Source organism: Pseudorca crassidens, chromosome 8, assembly GCF_039906515.1.
Source record: "Pseudorca crassidens isolate mPseCra1 chromosome 8, mPseCra1.hap1, whole genome shotgun sequence".
In the NCBI taxonomy this organism is placed as follows: domain Eukaryota; kingdom Metazoa; phylum Chordata; class Mammalia; order Artiodactyla; family Delphinidae; genus Pseudorca; species Pseudorca crassidens.
The window spans coordinates 74,901,912-74,922,537 of record NC_090303.1 but is presented as its reverse complement, the minus strand read 5'-3'; the positions used below and the strand labels follow the sequence as shown (position 1 = coordinate 74,922,537).

The 20,626-nt window shown below is 43.1% G+C and overlaps 1 protein-coding gene across 2 annotated transcripts in view; it reads right to left on the bottom strand.

Annotated features, from left to right (window-relative positions):
- Nucleotides 1-15,480: 15,480 nt before the first annotated feature.
- ST7 (suppression of tumorigenicity 7) overlaps nt 15,481-20,626 on the bottom strand; it is a 254,173-nt gene continuing 249,027 nt past the window's right edge. For both annotated transcript variants that reach the window (XM_067746807.1, XM_067746809.1), the window contains one exon: nt 15,481-15,821. In XM_067746807.1, the coding sequence (XP_067602908.1) occupies nt 15,726-15,821 (96 nt within the window). In that variant the 3' untranslated portion in view covers nt 15,481-15,725. The remainder of the gene's footprint in view (nt 15,822-20,626) is intronic.

Genomic DNA, 20,626 nt, shown 5'->3' with positions numbered 1-20,626 from the left:
ATATTCAGATGTTGAAGCTCGTTGAGCTACCTGCCTAGACGTCCTCGAGCCAAGTTTCTCTAAGCAGGGCCAGTCAGCTGCCCAGCACGCCTGCCGGCAATAGGCCAGCCTTTCCCAGGCACGGGGTTGCTATCGTACGGCTGCTGGTTTCACAGATACTTAGGGCTTCCAAGTATCAACATAGAGACAGAATGGCCTATGTGGGGGCAGAGCTGGGGAGGAAGGGAGGGGACGGCATGCTGGTGGTAAAAACACGGCATGTGGAAGGAATGAAGAGAGAAGCAGCAGAGAGAAACTGTCACAACAACAGTCTGGAAAACGCACAAGAGCAAACATGTTTCTCGAAACACTGTTCATTTTCCACTGAAAGGAACCAGAGCTCCTTTTAGGGGCAAAGAAATTACAAAATAAGCTTAGAATATCTTATCTTGTGCCAGAAAGCAAGGAAGTGATCACAGAATGATGGGGACATGTCAAAAATACGCAGAGCCAGACTAAGTGGCTCCTTCTAGCCAAACGTGACACAATCTGAGCATCAAAATAAACAATAATCATAACAGATTAAAACCTGTTGAATAAAATAGGAATTACAAGTCCTTTCAGATACAAATTAATACACTAGTAAATTGAAAGTTGGGAATAGGATATTTACTTAGTGCCAAAGTCTTCCCCACAAAATACTTATTAATTATAAGGGGAGATGGGAAGAGTTGCCAGGCAGATACACCTGAATCAAATGATCAAAATCTTCATTGCCACTAATCATACGAATTGAAAACATATGTTATTCAGTAGGATGCAGTGAGAACACAGCATTAATTTTGGAGGAGTCCTGAGAAAGACGTGTATCCTGAATCTAATCATGAGGACCTATCAGCCCAAACTGAAGGACATTTTACAAAATAACTGACCTTCAATCTTCAGAAGTGTTAAGGATTTGAAACTCAAAAAAAAAAAAAGACTAAGGATCTGTTTCAGAGTGAAGAAAACTGAAGGGACAGGATAACTAAATGCTATGTGTGATTCTGAAGCAGATCCTTTGGCTACAAAATCACTATTAGGACAATTGGAGGAACTTGGATGGGATCGTTGACGGGGAGGAGTGAAGTTGTTCTGTGTCAGCGTCAGTTTCCTGGTTTTGACAGTCACACTGTGGTTACACAGAGGAACGTCCTTGTTTATAGGAAATGCACACTGAAGTATTTGGGGGTGATGGGGCATCATGTCAGCAACTAAATCTCAAAAGGAGGTTTATGTGCTACACTTCCAACTTCTCTGTAACTTTTTGTTTGTTTCAAATGTCTAAAAAAATAAAGTACAAAAAAGTCAGTCTCTGTGTTGAAAAACATTTAGTTTTGTTTTAGAGTATGTAATGGGTTGATAGTGGGCTCCCAACAAAGGATACCCACATCCCAGAACCTGTCATTGTGACCTTATTTAGAAAAAGGGTCTTTGCAGATGGATTTAGCTAACGGTCTTGAGATGGGAGTGTCCTGAATTATCCTGGTGGGCCCTAAATCCAAAGACAAGTGTCCTTACAAGAGACACACAGGGGAGACACACAGAGGGGAAGACACACAGAGGCACAGGTTGGAGTGATGCAGCTACACGCCAAGGAATGCCAGGAGCCACCAGAAACAGGAAAACACAAGAAAGGATTCTCCCCTGGAACCTCTGGAGAGAGCATGGCCCTGCCAACACCTTGATTTAGAACTTCTGGCCTACAGAATTGAGAGAGAATAAATTTTTGTTGTTTTAAGCCACCCAGTTTGTGGTCATTTGTTACGGCAGCCCTAGGAAACTAATACAGAGTACTTGTCTTCTTTCATTTTGTTGGAGACAGAAAACTAGGTAAAGACTGAAAGCAAGATGTGCTTTGGATGTCTTCACCAATTTAGGCTGTATAAGCCAGTAGGGGGACACTCACCCTCTCAGTGGGGCACACTGCAGTCCTGAGAAAAACGACTTTTCTAGGACACGACCCCACCAAATACTGCATCCGACCTTCACCATTGCCACCTTGGGTGCAAAGCTCTAGGCTTGCTGGGATTCTTCCTAAGGCGGTGGTTCTCATCCAGGAGTGATTTTGGCCCCCAGGGGACATTTAACAATTTCTGGACACATTTTTGGTCGTCATAACTGTGAGACGAAGGTTGCTACTGGCGTCTAGTGGGTAGAGGCTGGGGATGCTGCTAAATGTTTTATAATGTACAGGACAATCCCTCACCACAAAGAATTACCTGGCCTAAAATTTCGGTAGCAATGAGGTTGAGAAGCCCTTCCTTTTTTGTCCTACAAGCAATACCCACACTTGTCGGTCAGGGTAGGAACAGGAGAAGGAAGGAGGAGGCATTCTACACACACTTCTGGACTGATTTTTTTCATTGTGGTAAGAACAGATAACATGAAATCTCCCCTCTTGACAAAGTTTTTGGCGTACAGTACAGTATGGTTAACGGCAAGCACAACGTCGTACAGCAGCTCTCTAGATTACACCTATCTTGCATGACTAAACTCTATACCCATGGAACAGCAACTCCCCATTCCACCTCCCCCATCCCCTGACAACCACCATTCTACTTTCTGCTTCCATGAGCTTGAGTACTTTAGATTCTTCGTATAATAGAACCATGCTATGACCAGCTTATTGCACTTAGCATAAGGGGCCTCAAGGTTCATTCCCATTGTCACATGTGAATGAACAGGATTTCAGGACAGGATTTCTTTCTTGTTTATGGCTGAATATTATGCCATTGTATATCTATACCACATTTTCTTTATCCATTTATTCACTGATGGACAATTTAGGTTATTTCTACCTCTTGGTTATAATGCTACAATGAACATGAGAGTGCAGATATCTCTTCATAATCCTGCTTTCAATTCTTTGGGATAAATATTCAGAGGTGGGATTGCTGGATCATATGGTAGTACTATATATTTTTGATTTTTTGAGGAACTTCTGTACTGTTTTCTATAGCAGCTGTACCATTTTACATTTCCACTGAGAGTGTACAAGGGTTTCAATTTCTCTGTATCCTCTCCTACAATTGTTTTCTTTTGTTTGTTTTTGATAATGGCCTTCCTAACAGGTGTGAGATGATATCTTGTTGTGGGTTTTTTATTTTGTTTTTTATTCCATTGGTTTTGAATTGCATTTACCTGATGCTTAACATCTTTCCATACACTTGTTGGCCATTTGTATGTCTTCTTTAAAGAAATGTCTATTCAAGTCCTTTGCCTATTTTTAAGTCAAGTTATTAATTTTTTTGCTATTAAGTTGTATGAGTTCCTTATAATTTTGGATATTAACCCCATTATTGGTTATATAGTTTGCAAATATTTTCTCCCATTTCATAGGGTTGCTTTTCACTTTGTTGATTGTTTCCTTTGCAGAGCAGAAACTTTTCAGTTTGTATAGTCGCACTTGTCTATTTTTGCTTTTGTTGCTTATGGTTTTGGTGTCATATCCAAGAAATCATTGCCAAGACCAACATCATGAAGTTTTACCCTGTGTTTTCTGCTAGGACTTTTGCTGTCTGAAGTTTTACTTTTAAGTCTTTAATCCATCTTGAGTTGATTATTGTGTATGGTGTGAGGTAAGTGTCCAATTTAATTCTTTTGCATTGGATAGCCAGTTTTCTCAACAACATTTGTTGAAGAGACTATCTTTTCCCCATTATGTATTCTTGGCAAACTTGTAGATAATCAGTGGACTGTATACACATGGGTTGATTTCTGGGCTTTTTATTCAGTTCATTTGGTCTATATGTCTTTCTTTATGCCAGTATGATACTATTCTAATTACTATAGCTTTGTGGTATATTTTGATATCAGGATGTGTGATGCCTCCAGCTTTGTTCTTCTTCCTCAAGAATGTTTTGGCTATTTGGGGTCCTTCATAGTTACATATGAATTTTAGGATTGTTTTTTCTCTTTCTGTAAAAATGCCATTGGGATTTTGATAGGGATGCACTGAATCTGCAGATCATTTTGGGTAGTATGCACACTTTAACAATATTAAATATTCCAATTCATAAATACGGGATGTCTTTCTATTTATTTGTGTCTCCTTTAAATTTTTTTGTAGTTTTCAGTCATGTCTTTAATCTCCCTGGTTGAGTTTATTCCTAAATATTTTATTATGGTAAATGGGATTGCTTTCTTAATTTCTTTTTTGGATAGTTCAGTTTAGCCTTCCAGACTCCTTATATGTCTTCCAGTTCCAGAAGTCTGTGGTTTATAGTAGGATATGTGCTATGGGTGAGATGTGGGGAGCAAGCAGAAGATCTGGGATTTCTCAGGAGTCCCAACCTCACACCCTTCTTTAGGCTGGTCTTGTATTTTACTACTCACACATGAAGAGAGTGACTACTCTACAGGTGACTACTGTAAATTGGTTCTGAACACACACAACAAAATGTCTCTATTCCAACTACCATTGTACAATAGATGCCAGTGCCCGAGCCATGAACCCTGGGATCTTAAGTTCTTACATGGTACAGCTTGGGAAGAAAACACTTCTAGGATTCTAACCACCACCCCCTTTCCTGCCTCCTTCCTTCTGCTCAGCATTTATTGACCAGTACCAATGCAAACACTCTGATAAACACTGGGAATACAAAGATGAATAAGTTAATAATCTGACAGGAGGATAGAGAGAGACATTAAAATATGAAGTTCTGAGTGTAGTCATAATGGTGTCAATAGAGGGAAATTTTTTGAAAAAGCTTCCTATACATGACAGGCAAATCAAATCAGGATTCAGGTGTTTCATAGGAGAGATGAAGAAAGCATTCTGGAGAGACAAAATTGAAACTAATATCTCAAAGCTTGGTTCAGGCTTTTCTGTGGCTGAAAACTGGTTGTGGGATGTGAGCACTCCTAATTTTTGAAAATCCAAATGTGCTTTTCAAGTATCCGGTGAGACCTTTCCGAACTAAAACACATCTAGAGATATTTTTGAAGGCAAATATATAAAAGTCTTGAAAATTCACACGTATGAAAACGTTTCTTACTGAGTCCCAAAAGGAGCTTGTTTGTGCTGCCGTGGATGCCGTGGGGCCCCTCGGGTGTGAGGCCGCGTCCATGGATATAATCGCAGTGGAGCAAGACAGAGAAATGAGGGCCTGGAGCAGCTGTCATGACTCATACTCTCTGTTTTTATTTGGATCATGTTGGAAAAGCAGGTGGATTAACTGAATGACCCTTTAAGGCATGTCTGTGGCTGTGGTGGCCAGTGATCGTTGGCCAATTTCATTTGATATTTTGATTAAAGTAGGCGATTAAAGCACCTACTTACCTGCAGCCTGGCTATTTTTAGACTCTAACATTTTCTGGAGTCCAAGGTCCTGTGCAAATATGGGCAAAGATGCTCAAGGGAGGTGAGGAGAAAGAGAGGGGCCCTTCACAGCCCTTAGGTATGAAACTTTAGGAGCAATGCCACTGATCCCCCTCCTGGTGACAGCTGCAGGCACATCAGAGCCGAGCCAGGGACTGCTCAGCTAATTGAAGTGCCCTGTAGGTTCTCTTTGCCCTCAAGAACCTTTCTGATAAATAGCTCTTGACCAGCTCCTTATATGGCTACAGACAGCCCCAAGAGGTTGAGATGTATTTTAGACACAATTGGATTCTCATTTCTCAAGGGTCTCAGGCCTTCGCCTTTGCAGCTGAGGGAGACGGCAGTGGCCTCCAGAGGCTCTCGTGCCTTGGCCCCGTGGCAGTCACTTTTCCTCTGAAGGTTCCCCTTATCTTGAAGAAGAGAGCTGCCTGGCGCTCATCACACTGTGTTGGGCAGCGGCTAAGATAGTTTGAAAGAAGGCATGTGGGGAAATCAGAACTGGCAAAGTTTCACAGGAGAAAAGTGGCTCTTGACTTGCTCACCTTTTGAGAGCCTTTGGGGCCCACTGAGAATAGTCTCATAAGCCCCCTTGGGTACAACATGCTGGCTGTCCAATTGTGTTTGTCCACTCCTCAGAAGAGCCACACCCAAGAGGAGGGTTACTGATGTTGCCTGGCGTCAGGTACCACGTGAGAACCCCAACCCAGAGATTGCACGTGAGGACTTTTTCCCCAGAGGACTGTGGCCCTTACCACAGTCACAAGCACGAGCACAATGGATTTTTTCTTGTTCATCGATGGAACTCAAGGCATAATATATGTTGAGGAAATGGATGAATGGAGCAAAGAAGCCGGCAGCTCATAAGAACTTCGTGCTTGGATAAAAATATGCTGTCATTGTGGATTTATTGAACTGATTAAAGATTACATGCTGTGAAATCCCAAAAACACTGTCTATTAACGATGCTACAACACAATGCTTAAGAGCGTGCTAGCCACAGAAGACAAAACCTTGGTGGCTGTAGAGAACAAAAACTCATTGACGTTAATGCTGCAGAAGGAAAGATACTGTGGCTTTTTGCCAGTGGTCTTGATGGATTCTGGTACAACCACCTCCTGCGTCCCTGATCAGTGCAGCAAACCATCCACAGAAGGCCACGAGCTCCCAAACAGCTGCCACTGTCTAACCTCCTCTCCAGAAAGCTCTAGAGAAAAATACTTTCCACCTTCCCCAGGTAGACTTTTCTTACTGGAAGGCACATCTTCCCTGAGAAGTATAAAAGTGGAGAAGAAAACTTCCAGGAAAATCAAGGAGCCAGGAATAAACAGACAACGCCCTCAGGCTCCACTCAGGACAGCCCATATTTAGTGTAGACCCGTAACTGCGGAGTGAGAGCTACTCAGAAATGTATACCCACGAGTGTAACGAGCTGTAATATATGAACTGATTTTGGAGTCACATGTAATATGCTTAACATAACACTGCAACCAGGGGAGCCATTTTTTAGGAATAAAATGAGGGAGAATAAATACCATTAATTCAGAATGAATGACCTGGGAGTTCCCAGTGAATGGGAGGTTTTCTCGCTCTGACCTCGGATTCTAATTGCGGAGGGACGATCTTAGTTGTCACTAACCAACTTTTGAAACAAATAACGTAAAATATAATTTGTTAGATATAAGACCTATATAGGCCTTGGGGTTGGTGAACACCCCACTTGGTGGGAACCCCAGGAGAGTGACAGTTACTGACTGGCCACCACGGCCAAAAAACAAGTTCTTAACAGGCTCTCTCAGGGGTTTTCTTGGATAACTGGAGAGAAAACAGAGCACATGAATGACGACAGCTGCCCCAATCCGTAATCTCTCCCCTCTGTTTAGCTGTGTCGATATCGATAGACAGTTAAAAGGCCCCAGGACCCTCCTGGGGGTCCATGGCCAGCACCAAGGGGACTCAGGAGGAGACACAGAGCACCTGATGCCAGTTAGGGAGCATGGCAGGGATTCACAGCTGCACCAGCCTGCATTCCCCCCGAATTCTGTCTAGTGGGTCCCCACCTGGTCAGTATGGATGGAATGCCCAGAGGACCACATGCCTTGTTTGTGGGATCCTCCTTCTGATTCAGGACTGATCTTGTCCAGTGTTTTCCAAAATGAATATGGCGAGATGTGTAGAGTATTCTTTGTGAAAGGAGATGGTGACCTATGATCTCATGAGGAGAAGGGCTGGGTTAAACAGATTTCTTTTTCATGGGACTTCTCAGGGCTTATGACATTGTGAGTTTCCAGGAGAATGGTAACTGTCGTGATGTGTTCCAAAAAAGCATTTCACCAGACTTAAGCCTTCTCAAAATCCACTGTGGGAAACAGTGGTCTGTGCTCGCTACAGGGTTCCTCTTCCTGTTTCAAGTCCACACACAGTATTCTGCTTGTTTTTAGGCTCATACCATCCACTCTGGGAACACTTGTTCCCTGACTCCCATCACACCACACGTGGCTGGAATGTGAAGAAAAACATGAAGCCCACCTTGTCTTTGGAGATCTGCTCAGCATCTGCTTCTTTCTGGCGTGTTTGAGAGGCAGTGTTCCCCGGTGCACTTTTCCCTGGGCCTAAAGGTCAGCTGATGAGTACTCTACCTCGAGCTGGAGAGACCAGGTGGCAAACAGTCAGAGGCAGGTGAGCAAGCACCCTGTGGCCACACAGCACCAAGGCCAGTGGCCCAGTGCTCAGGCCCAAACCCAGCTCCTTGATTCAGCAGCTGCTCAGTGGGAGGACACTAGCACCCACCTCACACAGTGGTTTGGAGAACCCCAAGAGGCCCTGCACATCAAGGACCCGGCATGGTATCTGACATACCACAAACACGAACAATGATCATTCAGGGAACATGGGGTAAGAAGAGAGAACACATCCCAAAGAAAATGATAAGCGGGCAAAGTTTTTGCAAAAGCTCCTCATTAAGCTGCTGTTCTAAGAATGGAATAAATACATTTTGTTTCATTTTATTTTTTCCTGGAGTTCTATAAAAGGAGGCTCACTTCTTATTTAGCATCACTCTCTCCTCTACCCTGTCTGTCCTACCTTCCTGCCAACATTTATTGAGCTTTTATATTCTAGAGTATAGAATAGCCAGTTCCAGATCCTGAGGGTGTGAAGACAAACGCCATAATATAGAACTTGAGTTCCCTGTGGTCCAGTGGGTGAGACAGGCAAGTAAACGTACAAATAATGCCGTGTGATAAATGCTGCAGTTCAAGGTGCAGTGGCGATAGCATGATTCTGTCCCCAGCAACAGTAGGTCCTCAATACATTTTAACTACTTAAAGGACTGAGACAACAAATGAGTCTAATTTATACTGGATGTGAAGGTTGTCTTTGATTTGAGGGGCAGACTATCTTTCGGATGTTAATTCATATTTTCTCCCTGCATTCTCCCTTCTGTCATTTCAAGCAGCAGTCCCGATTTTGTAGTTCTTTGCCCCAGAAAACTATCAGGAAATCAGCTGAAACTGCTCTGTGTTTGGCAGGACGTGCTGCCACTGCAGAGACTGTTCTGGGTGACCTGAGGGACAGTGGAGAAGCTGAGAGGCACCAAGGAGTGGCCTGTGGGCCTGCACGCAGCACCCAGACCTCAGAAAGGGGGCAGTGAGGCTCATGTGGGGAGCCTAAAGCGGGGAGGGGCGTCAGGTCCTACAGCCCGTGTGCACGGAAGTCGAGAGCCACCAGACTTCATGGACATACTTAGATTCCCTCTAAAATTGTAACCTACTGCCCCCTCCCTGGACAAACACAGACCCACTTTGAAGTTTGCTTGCCTTTTGGTGACGGTCAATTGAGGTGTTCGACTCCAGAGTTTTTCTTCCTAAGTTTTTCTTCCAAGTTATTCTTCCTCAGCTTCAAGGCTGAGGATCCAAGGGACTATGAACTGGACTGGAGCTGGATGTAATAGGAGACAAGCTGGAGAAAGAGGGGAAGAGAACCTGCTTCCCTTCTGCTCTTTGCTCCTGCTGGAGAATCATAGCTATTATTCTGAAGGAGACACATTTATCAACTGCAGGTCTTCCGTCCCCTGTGCTCTCCAGAGCATTCCTGATAGAGGCCCAGTCCACCTCTGCTTGGACATTCCCATTTCAGTCAATGCCTGTTTGGCCTCAGCCATTCTTGACCCTCAAAAGCCAGAACTTCAAGACCAGCTCCTTCAAGCCCCTGTCTAGCCCCTGCCACCTCCTTTTACATTTCAATTCCTGATACAGCCCGAGCTGTCACATAGCAGAGTAGAAGCCAAATATGTGAGGTGAACTCGTCTTTGCTTGGTGAAGAGCATGGCCATGGGGAGGGGAGAATAAGAACAACAGAACAGTGGAAGTGACATAAACATGGTTTAGACATTTTAACATCACCCTGAAGGTTCACACTGAAGAAAGATGTAATTTAAAAAAAAATGTTGGAAACAGGAATCAAAAGTTTACTTGGAACTAGTACATGGGTGTGAGGTGTCAGGGTTTACTGTATTTGGGGGTAGGTGGTTGAACATCTTTGATGTTTTCATTAGATATTGCAGAGTAACATTAAAAACAAATCCCTTGAAGGCAGCAATGGAGAACCAATTATTAGAAAATGTCCCCAAAGTGATCCCTCCTGGATAAAAAGAAACTAAAACATAAATTTCTAGAAAAGAGTGGAGAACGCTTAATAGCAAAATCTATGGAACAAGAAAGCTACTTGTAGAGGAAAATTCATAGCCTTAAATACCTCCTTCTTAAAAGAATGTAAAAATGTACCAAGTACTCACCTAAGGGAATTAGGAAAATTATAGTTCTTATAAACAAGAGAAACCAGGAAGAAATAATAAAATACAAAACGAAAAGAATGCATCAGTAAATCCAAAACTTTAAGGTAAACTTTGTGAAGCTGATTAAAGAGGGAAAAAACAGAGAAAGATAGCAAAAATATACAAAATTAGGAATGAGAAAAGAAATTATCACAAATACAGGAGAGATTGAATATATAATATAAATGAAATACACATGTAACTTTGTGGTAACACATTTGATGCCTAGAGAAAGCAGTAATTTCCTAGAAAACATGCAATCAGCTAAACATAAGAAGTAGAGTATCTGCACAGACCAGTCACCATTGCAGATAGTAAAAAGGTGATCAAAGACCTACAATTAACAAAACACTAAAATCAGATGTTTCATGTCTGAGTTTTATCTAATCCTTGAAGAGCAGGTAATGTCAGTGTTTAATTATTCTGGGCCATATAAAAATATCGAAAGCTCCCCAATTCTTGTATAAAGACAGACTGACTTTTATACTGAAGTACTGACAAAAGAAGTTTAAAAAAAAATCAACCTTCCCATTTGGTCACATTGTGTCTTCTTGTATACACTGCTAGATCCAATCTGCTAGTATTTAATTTACAATGTTTACATTTGTATTCCAACAAACACACGTAAGGTGAGGCTATGCGACACTTATGGTCCAGCTGGGAGGAAGTGTCTTTATAGAGGAAAGCCCATCAGAATGGATTTCGATGTCCCCTTATATAGAAACAAAAGCAGAAGGCAGAAATGCAACTTGGATTCCAGTTGCCATCTTATTAAGTCAGGAACTCTGGACCTTAGGCAAGAAATGTAAGAACTGTGTAAAATCGATCACCTTAAAAATTGCTCTGATGTACTGGTTGCTCTCATTCTGCCTCTCCATAGGTTTGCAAAAAAACCTTAAAAAGACCTGAATGCTTGTGTTCAGGGGCAGCAAAGCAAGGCAGTGCTGGGAAGACAGCACCCTCCCTGGCATCCTGGCCCAGGGAGGTCAGAATGGCAAGAGTGAGTCACGGTTGCTCTCAGAGTTGAGCACAGCAGCTGAAGGGAGAGGTGGAAGAAAGGAATTAGCTCACGTGATTAGCTCCTCTCCTGGACCGTGGACTCATTCCCTCCAACAGCCCCTTATCCCCCCTTGTGTCTTCATTCTGTCACCATCTTTTCTCCACCTTCGCGGCTCCCATTCACTCCCTGTACCCGTCAAAGCCTAACTTCTGCCTCCTCTCTCCGTGGAAATGCTCTAGTCCTCATTGCTAAATTCACAAGGTGCTTTTAAATCCTTGTGTTACATTTCTTTGCTGCATTTCCTGCAACTGGGGTTTCCAACAACAACTCATGATGGGCCATTTCCACTTACCATTGCCTATGGGCTCTCGAACCTTTCATTTAAGACTTATCGCAATCTAGTCCAAACTCAGGTCGAAATCTTTTTTGACTTTGGTTTCCCCATCTGTTAAATCAAATAATTGTATTAAATAATTACTACATTTTCTTCCAGCTCCAATTTCCAATTCTCAGGCTTCCCTGGTCCTTTTCTGCTGGAACCAATCTCTCTACTCTGAACGTGAATAAAAGTTTATTTGTACCTATCACATACTGCATCAATTTGCTTAACAGATCATTTGAGCATCTACTCCAGGTCAAGAGTTGTGCTGGGGGACGAAGAGGTAAAGAGGCAAGCAAAGCAGACACAGCCCCTGCTCCCAAGAGCAGTACCACTAGATGTGGATATAGGGGTTCAACCTCTTCTGAGATAGTTTACTAAGAGCAGCAGCCAACTGCACATGTCCCCCATGGCTTTGCACGAAGGAGGTAGAGAGAAAAGTTTGCCCAAAGCGCACGAAAAGCCCTTGTGCACCTAAACCTTACCTGCCTGCTTGACTCTGCTCTTGGATGAAGACCAGGAGGTGGCAGGAAGTCCAGCTGCGAAGGGGACGTGGTGTGGTGCTTTCCCGAACGCTGCCTATTGCAATGCTCATGGGGAAAGATTCAGGATTCTAAACAAAAGGGAAAATAAGCCATGTAAAGGACAGTCCTTTCTTTTTACAGCACCACACTGAGATTTTGAATAGAGGTAGTTTTCACTTCAGATAGAGGAGTCAAGGTTATTTATTTTTCTCTTTTGCTTAAGTAAAAAGAGATGCTTGATCATGCACCATGATCAAGTGGGGTTTATCCCAGGTATGCAAGGATTCTTCAATATACGCAAATCAATCAATGTGATATACCATATTAACAAACTGAAGGATAAAAACCATATGATCATCTCAACAGATGCAGAAAAAGCTTTCAACAAAATTCAACACACATTTATGATAAAAACCCTCCAGAAAGTAGGCACAGACGGAACTTACCTCAACATAATAAAGGCCATATATGACAAACCCACAGCCAACATGGTTCTCAATGGTGAAAACCTGAAACCATTTCCATTAAGATCAGGTACAACACAAGGTTGCCCACTCTTACCACTATTATTCAACATAGTTTTAGAAGTTTTAGCCACAGCAATCAGAGAAGAAAAAGAAATAAAAGGAATCCAAATTGGAAAAGAAGAAGTAAAGCTGTCACTGTTTGCAGATGACATGATACTATAGATAGAGAATCCTAAAGATGCTATCAGAAAACTACTAGAGCTAATCAATTAATTTGGTAAAGGATCAGGATAAAAAATTAATGCACAGAAATCTCTTGCATTCCTATACACTAATGATGAAAAATCTGAAAGAGCAATTAAGGAAACACTCCCATTTACCACTGCAACAAAAAGAATGAAATACTTAGGAATAAACCTACCTAAGGAGACAAAAGACCTGTATGCAGAAAACTATAAATCACTGATGAAAGAAATTAAAGATGATACAAACAGATGAAGAGATATACCATGTTCTTGGATTGGAAGAATCAACATTGTGAAAATGACTCTACTACCCAAAGCAATCTACAGGTTCAATGCAATCCTTATCAAACTATCAATGGCATTTTTCACAGAATTAGAACAAAAAATTTCACAATTTGTATGGAAACACAAAAGACCCCAAATAGCCAAAGCAATCTTGAGAAAGAAAAACAGAGCTGGAGGAATCAGGCTCCCAGACTTCAGACTATACTACAAAGCTACAGTCATCAAGACAGTATGGTACTGGCACAAAAACAGAAATATAGCTCAATGGAACAGGATAGAAAGCCCAGAGATAAACCCACGCACATATGGTCACCTTATTTTTGATAAAGGAGGCAAGATTATACAATGGAGAAAAGACAGCCTCTTCAATAAGTGGTGCTGGGAAAACTGGACAGCTACATGTAAAAGAAGGAAATTAGAACACTCCCTAACGCCATACACAAAAATAAACTCAAAATGGATTAAAGAACTAAATGTAAGGCCAGACACTATCAAACTCTTAGAGGAAAACATAGGCAAAACACTCTATGATATACATCACAGCAAGATTCTTTTGACCCACCTCCTAGAGAAATGGAAATGAAAACAAAACTAAACAAATGGGACCTAATGAAACTTAAAAGCTTTTGCACAGTAAAGGAAACCATAACTAGACAAAAAGACAACCCTCAGAATGGGAGAAAATATTTGCAAATGAAGCAACTGACAAAGAATTAATCTCCAAAATTTACAAGCAGCTCATGTAGCGCAATATCAAAAAAAACAAACAACCCAATCCACAAATGGGCAGAAGACCTAAACAGACGTTTCTCCAAAGAAGATATACAGATTGCCAACAAACACATGAAAGAATGCTCAACATCACTAATCATTAGAGAAATGCAAATCAGAACTACAATGAGGTATCAGCTCACACCAGTCAGAATGGCCATCAGCAAAAAATCTACACACAATAAATGCTGGAGAGGGTGTGGAGAAAAGGGAACCCTCTTGCATTGTTGGTGGGAATGTAAGTTGATACAGCCACTATGGAGAACAGTATGGAGGTTCCTTAAAAACTAAAAATAGAACTACCATACGACCCAGCAATCCCACTACTGGGCATAGACCCTGAGAAAACCATAATTCAAAGAGTCATGTACCACAGTGTTCATCGCAACTCTATTTACAATAGCCAGGACATGGAAGCAACCTAAGTGTCCACTGACAGATGGATGGATAAAGAAGACGTGGCACATATATACAGTGGAATATTACTCAACCATAAAAAGAAATGAAATTGAGTTATTTGTAGTGAGATGGATGGACCTAGAGTCTGTCATACAGAGTGAAGTATGTCAGAAAGAGAAAAACAAATACCGTATGCTAACACATAATATATGGAATCTAAAAAAAAAAACAAAAAAAATGGTTATGAAAGAACCTAGGGACAGGACAGGAATAAAGACACAGATGTAGAGAATGGACTTGAGGACATGGGGTGGGGGGAAGGGTAAGTTGGGACAAAGAGAGAGAGTGGCATGGACTAATATGTACTACCAAATGTAAATTAGATAGCTAGTGGGAAGCAGCCGCATAGCACAGGGAGATCAGCTCCGTGCTTTGTGACCACCTAGAGTGGTGGGATAGGGAGGGTGGGAGGGAGACGCAGGAGGGAGGAGATATGGGGATATATGTATATGTATAGCTGATTCACTTTGTTATAAAGCAGAAACTAACACACCATTGTAAAGCAATTATAATCCAATAAAGATGTTAAAGAAAGAAAAAAAAAGAGATGCTTGGCAGGTGTGACTCATGTAGAAGGCTTTCAAAGATGGTGAAGACAAACGACCACTATGGTTCAGATCATGGAAACACTCAGAGAACGCTCACACGCAAGCATCAAGAATGAAAACATGATAAAAAAAAAATGACCCTTATGAGAAAACATTTAAAAAATGGCAATGTTGAAAGTGGTCAGGTCCTACGATAGACTATTGGCTCTGTAGCTCTCATCAGAACTTTTTTTCTCACGACAAGTTTTCAGAAAGCAGAAGTAAAATGATTCCTAGAACCACAGTGCTGAGTTCTATTCCATGAGCAGAGTCTCTGAATTGGAACAACCTGGGATGGCACATACATTTCGTTTCATTCATGCTTCCTGTCATTCATGCTGGAAATTTCTTTTGTGCATTTAGCCTATGAGGACATACAGTTTGGGGCTGAAAAAGATGGTACTTTTTAGCCAAAGAGAGTCTGTTTTCTAAGCCACCAACCGTAGGGGTGCCGAGGGCCTGGTGAAAGGAGTTCCATTAGCATAGAAAACCATTGTGTTGCACTGAGCAGATCTGGGGCCTTAGTTAATTAAATGTAACCTGTAGGTTTATTTGGACACCAACAGTTTTAGGGCTGGAAGACACAACTGGTTGCTGCAATACACAAAAGTTTATTTTTTCTTTTCTGAAAGCAAAATATAATAGAACTGAACATCAATGAATTTTGTACAACAAAAACAGCTTTTAATATGGAACAGACAGTCCATGAAGGTTTTAAAATCTCGGAATGGCTTCCCTTTTTCAAAGTCATGCTTTCTTGCAGTCCACGAGGAGTTGGCACGAAGAGATGGTGGCAGCCCACTGGGTGAGGTGAGTGGAAGGACGGGTGGGCTTCCCTAGATCCTAGTCAGCTGGTGCCAAAGACTGGATGGGAGGATGCTTTCCACTTTCTCCATGACAAAGTTTAAGGGGGCAAACAAAGTGCTGAGGAACTGCGAACAAACGAGAAAAGCGCAGAAGTCAGGAGAAATCTTGTTCAAGACATCAAAACGAACCTCTCCAACTCATGCTTTCATCTTATGTCTCTGCATTATAAAAAGCTTCCAAAGGCTAAGATTTCATATTTATGTTTGTAGGAAACATTGGTTGACGAACAAACCTACATTCCAGCTTCTGCACCCGCCCCCCTGGCTCTGATGGATGAGGGGGAGAAGTGTTGGCTGACAGGCCCTTCACTCCTCTGACAGCTGCCCACAGTTCTGAGGCCCTCCAACCAGCCTTCAGGATCTGAGGGCTGCCCATGGAGATGACCAGTGCCGTCAAAAGGGACTGACAGATGGGTGGCAAGTGAGCAGAAGAGTTAAAAAAATGGTGACAACTTCTCCACCTGCTTGCCTAGTTATAGAACTTTAAGTGGAAAAGGCAACAACGGAAAAAAAAAGTCCAGTTTGTCGTATGGTTGTGAATTGCTTTGGGATCCTATTGTCTCCCAAACACCTGCAGCCCATGTTCTTTTCTGAACTACCTTCTTAGTGGTGAGCATCATGGGAGCCTTGGGGAGGGCAGCAAGCTGGCCAGTCCATGGACGACACGTCCTTGTGGAAAAGGTGCTGCTCTGAGGAGAGCTTTGGGATCTCTTTCGTTTGGTTACTGAATTCCTTTCTGTTTTTCATGTAGAGAATAATGCTTATTATCTGTGCCTTTTAGGAAAGTCAGGCGCCTTGCCTGAGACTCATTTAACATAATCTCAAGTCTGTTCTGATTATGTTCTCGTGAAGACTCAGCCTCCCTCCACAAGCCATCAGCATCTGGCAGAAGAGGTGCCCTAACCCAATCAGGCACGAGACGGGTGTTTGGATGGGTTTCCTTGCTCTCTGTTCAGAACCAAGGTATCGTCTCGCTAGGGTTTAATGTCTGGTTCTTGTACTGTGGAGTCCTTTGTCCCAATCCCTTGCCCATAGCACAGCACAGTCTACACCACCAAGAATTTCCCACAGAAGTGTGCTGTAGGACGTGAGTACATACGCAGAGGGGGAACATGGTCTGAGGCCAGACAAATTAGTAGACCTGAATGTAGTGAAGAAACAGTCTCCTCTACCGGTCACATGTTCTATGGATTGCGGGTCCTCAAGAAGGGGTATGGTAGGCAAGTCTCCCAAATTTACATGACCTCAGAATCTGTCCTTCTTCTTCTTCTTCTTCTTCTTTTTTTTAAAGAACCAGTAGAATGCAAACTGGGAAGGCCTGTACCACATTATGGCAGGACCATCAAGTGCGAGATTTGTGTAACGAAAACTCGAGAGAGTATAAGGTTCGGAACCCTTCTCTGTACTGCATCTTTTACATCAATTGAATATATTTACTCAGTAAGGCACTTAGGTACTGGGTGAGATATAAAAGCGTCTAGGACAAAAGTCCCACTGTCAGGAAGCTCAAAGCCTAGGGGTTGGGGAAGGGAGCCACTAAGACCTGTACCCAGCAAAGTAACAATACCGGGTAGACCACGACAGAGTAGAAGATAGACGCACAAACAAAGCACCAGGAAGGTTCGGGAAAGGGAGAGAATCCATTTTGTCGAAAGGAACAGGAAAAACTGAAAATGAGGTGACTGAAATAGTCCCCAGTGGATGGCTGGGGTATGAAAAGACAGAGATGGGGTAAGACTGGTAAGGAAAGACATGTGAGCAGGTGGGCCTTCCAGGCTCAATAAACAGCTGGAACAGAGAGGGGAAAGCAGCTGGTATGACTCGAAGAGATGGAGGTAGAGTTCAAAAGCAACTAGCATAACTCTGGGGAGGGCCTTGAGTGCCAGGCTGTTAAGGAACTTGCAGTTAAGAAAAAGGCAGCCACGTCAGTACTTGAGTGAAGGTAGGATGGCTCTTTCCTCAAGTGGGTGTTAGATACAGGGCAATGCCTGGCAACCTTCTGCGATTATCCTTGGTTGGGTGCACGGTACCACATGGGATGCTCACCCTACTTAATGGGCTGCCTGTCCTTTTCAGTTCAGAGCTGGATGCGGTTGGAAGGCATTGTGGGAGATACTAGGCCCAGGAATGAGTAATTACTGCCCGAGCTGCCCCGAAAGAGTTCGTAAAATCCTAGTTCTGAGAGGATGACATGGAACAAGTCTACTGATTGTATCAGACCGACATGGTAACACTGTAGAATTAAAACTATTTACACATAACGTTTATTCATTTGTTTGTAATCAGAGATTGTCAAGGCTCCATAACACACGGCATTTGCCTGTAATGCTCAGCTCCATTAAGAGGAGCTAGGTGCTAAAGCAGTCTGGATGAACCGAGGATGCTGACAGGGGCAGGAAGATGAGGCCCACTGAACAAGGGGATTTTGCTGGTGAAGTTATCATATCCTGCACACCTAATCCCAAACAGATTTATAACCACCGAAGTTGTGACTGAGGTGGGAACAAGTGATGCATTAGCGTGAGCCAGTGTGGTCAGATGACAGGAATCGCTCAAAGTCTACACCCTGGGCGACTTCATACACTAAACGGGGGGACACCAGGGAGCCTCAGCTTGGGTAGCAGAATGAATGGAGATGTTGTTACAAAGCTGGTTCAAAATAAAGGCCCGTCTGTTTGCTTAGTTTTGGTCACTGACCTGACTTGGATAAAAAGCGTAAAAGGGAGGCCTCTGGAAATTAAGTGGCAGGCCTCGCCCAGTTTGTGGTCTGTAAATGCCCCTCTTTCCACCCTGCGCAGCAAGATGCAGTGAGCCCTGGCCCCCCGGACACACCTGTACTTCTCGACCAGGTTCCACAAGAGAATTAACTCCTAATACCTCCCATGTATGTGATCATTTACTGCTCTCCCTCATATCTAGAATGTTCTATCCTTGGGACAATCGAGAAGAGAATGCCTTGAACGCTTTCCTAGAGATCCTAATTCTCTCGCAGCACCCCAGTTGCGATGAGCACCCTTTGTTGCTAGGTTACCTTCCTCCTTAGCAGCGCTCTCCGAGACCTCCTCCCCAACCCTCGCCCACAAAGAAGAAGCAGCAAAATGTAACGGGGTGCCTGGAACCGTTAAGCCCTTTTCATTTAGTAACCAAAGGTCAGCGGCTTTCATCAGGAGGTATTAAACAAAAAAAGTTAGGTGGAACATCCTTTGTTTACTTAGGATGCTTCTTTGCACGTCTGAATATCAGTCAACACTTTTTGGGCGAAGACTCAACCAATGCACACAGAGAAACAACAGTTTCACTTAGGGACTTGGGAAATTTTATTGCCTGAAAAGTGAAGTCTGAATGAGCAACACCAGGCAACCCTGGAACAGCTCATCTGTCTCAATGTCCAAAACTTCTGTCCTGGGGGCAGACACACACGGTCCAAAATGCACCATAATTCAATCAGTGTCTTGTGGTGAGAAAAAGCAACTGAACTAATAAAAAAGAGAGAGCAACACTTCAGTCGCCTGATCCTCCTTTTCCCCGAAACACCGTTATTTAGAAGAAGGTCATGGCTCGCAACGTGCTTCCTTAACGCTTGAAACGCCTCTGCTTATCTGAATAAGTTCCAGGTGCCCTACTGCAATCAGACAATTGACATTTCACTGTAATCAATATCACACTTCAAAGAGGTCAGGGCGCATAAGTTGAAGACAAGAGTCAGAAGTCAGGGGGCTGGATCTCAGGGAAGGAGAGAGACCAGAGGAGGAAAGACAGGGCCCTTCAAACAGAAGAGGTCAGCATGCTGACCTTCCCACATTCTGTGAGGGGCTGGGTTTGGAATGATCACTTATTTATATGAGCAACCTTATCTTGGTAACCAAACATTCTAGGAAGAGTTAGTCCTAAGTCATTGAGGTAGATTAGATTAGGCGGAGAGAGTTGAAGCCTCTCATTTTACTATTTTCCAGTGGCTCACACTTGGCTGCGGGCTTCCTTACTGGCTGCATATCAACATGTAAACACACTGGAGAGTTCCCAAGCTGCACGCAGCCTGGCGGGTGGCAGTGCAATCTCTCTCCATCTACTGAGTCATTATCCCAGGGACATTATCTCAGGCGAGGTCTGAGAAAATCATTTTCACAAGCTGCAAATGGTTGCAGGCAGCCTATAGGGCAGCTGTGATAACCTGTGGGGGGCTTCACGAGGGGCCTGATGAAGTGACAAGAGTGAAAATGTGGAGAAGACGCCGGAGCAGTGGGGGGAAGGAGGAGGGAGATGGGGCTTGTCTCCTTCAGGCCATCCATCTTCCTTCCCCATGAAATCTCTCCAGACGTTTTAGTACTGCTAAACCTTAATGAAGGGCAAGATGAATGTGATCCTCCAGACAGAGGTTTAAAAGCAAATTTATCTAAACTACTTTTGAAAACTACGAGTAGCTGACCAAACTACCACACCTTGGTAGAGTATAAAATACGAGGACCATAAAGGTAAATTTATATTTTATTTAATCATCTGGTCCTTGACTCAAAAACAAAGCTTTGGGAACATTAAATGAGGAGAGTGGCCCTTGGTCTAATATCCATAACGAACACATCTCTGTGATATTCTGGAGGCTACACAGCCTTACCTAGAGGACACCCAGCCGTATTCTATGTACTACCCTCCATTCCTCCCAGCCCTCTCCCTGGGCGACGCAGTTTCAGGTAGTTACTTTATTCAGTACAGGGGCTCTCAGCCCTGGCTGCACACCCAAATCACTACGGGGGCATCTGAAAACTCAGATGCCCAGGCTGCATCCCAGACCAACTAAGTCAGAGTCCCCAGGATTGGGAGATCAGGCACCTGTAATTTTTAAGCTCCCTAGATGATTTCAAGGAGCAGCCGGG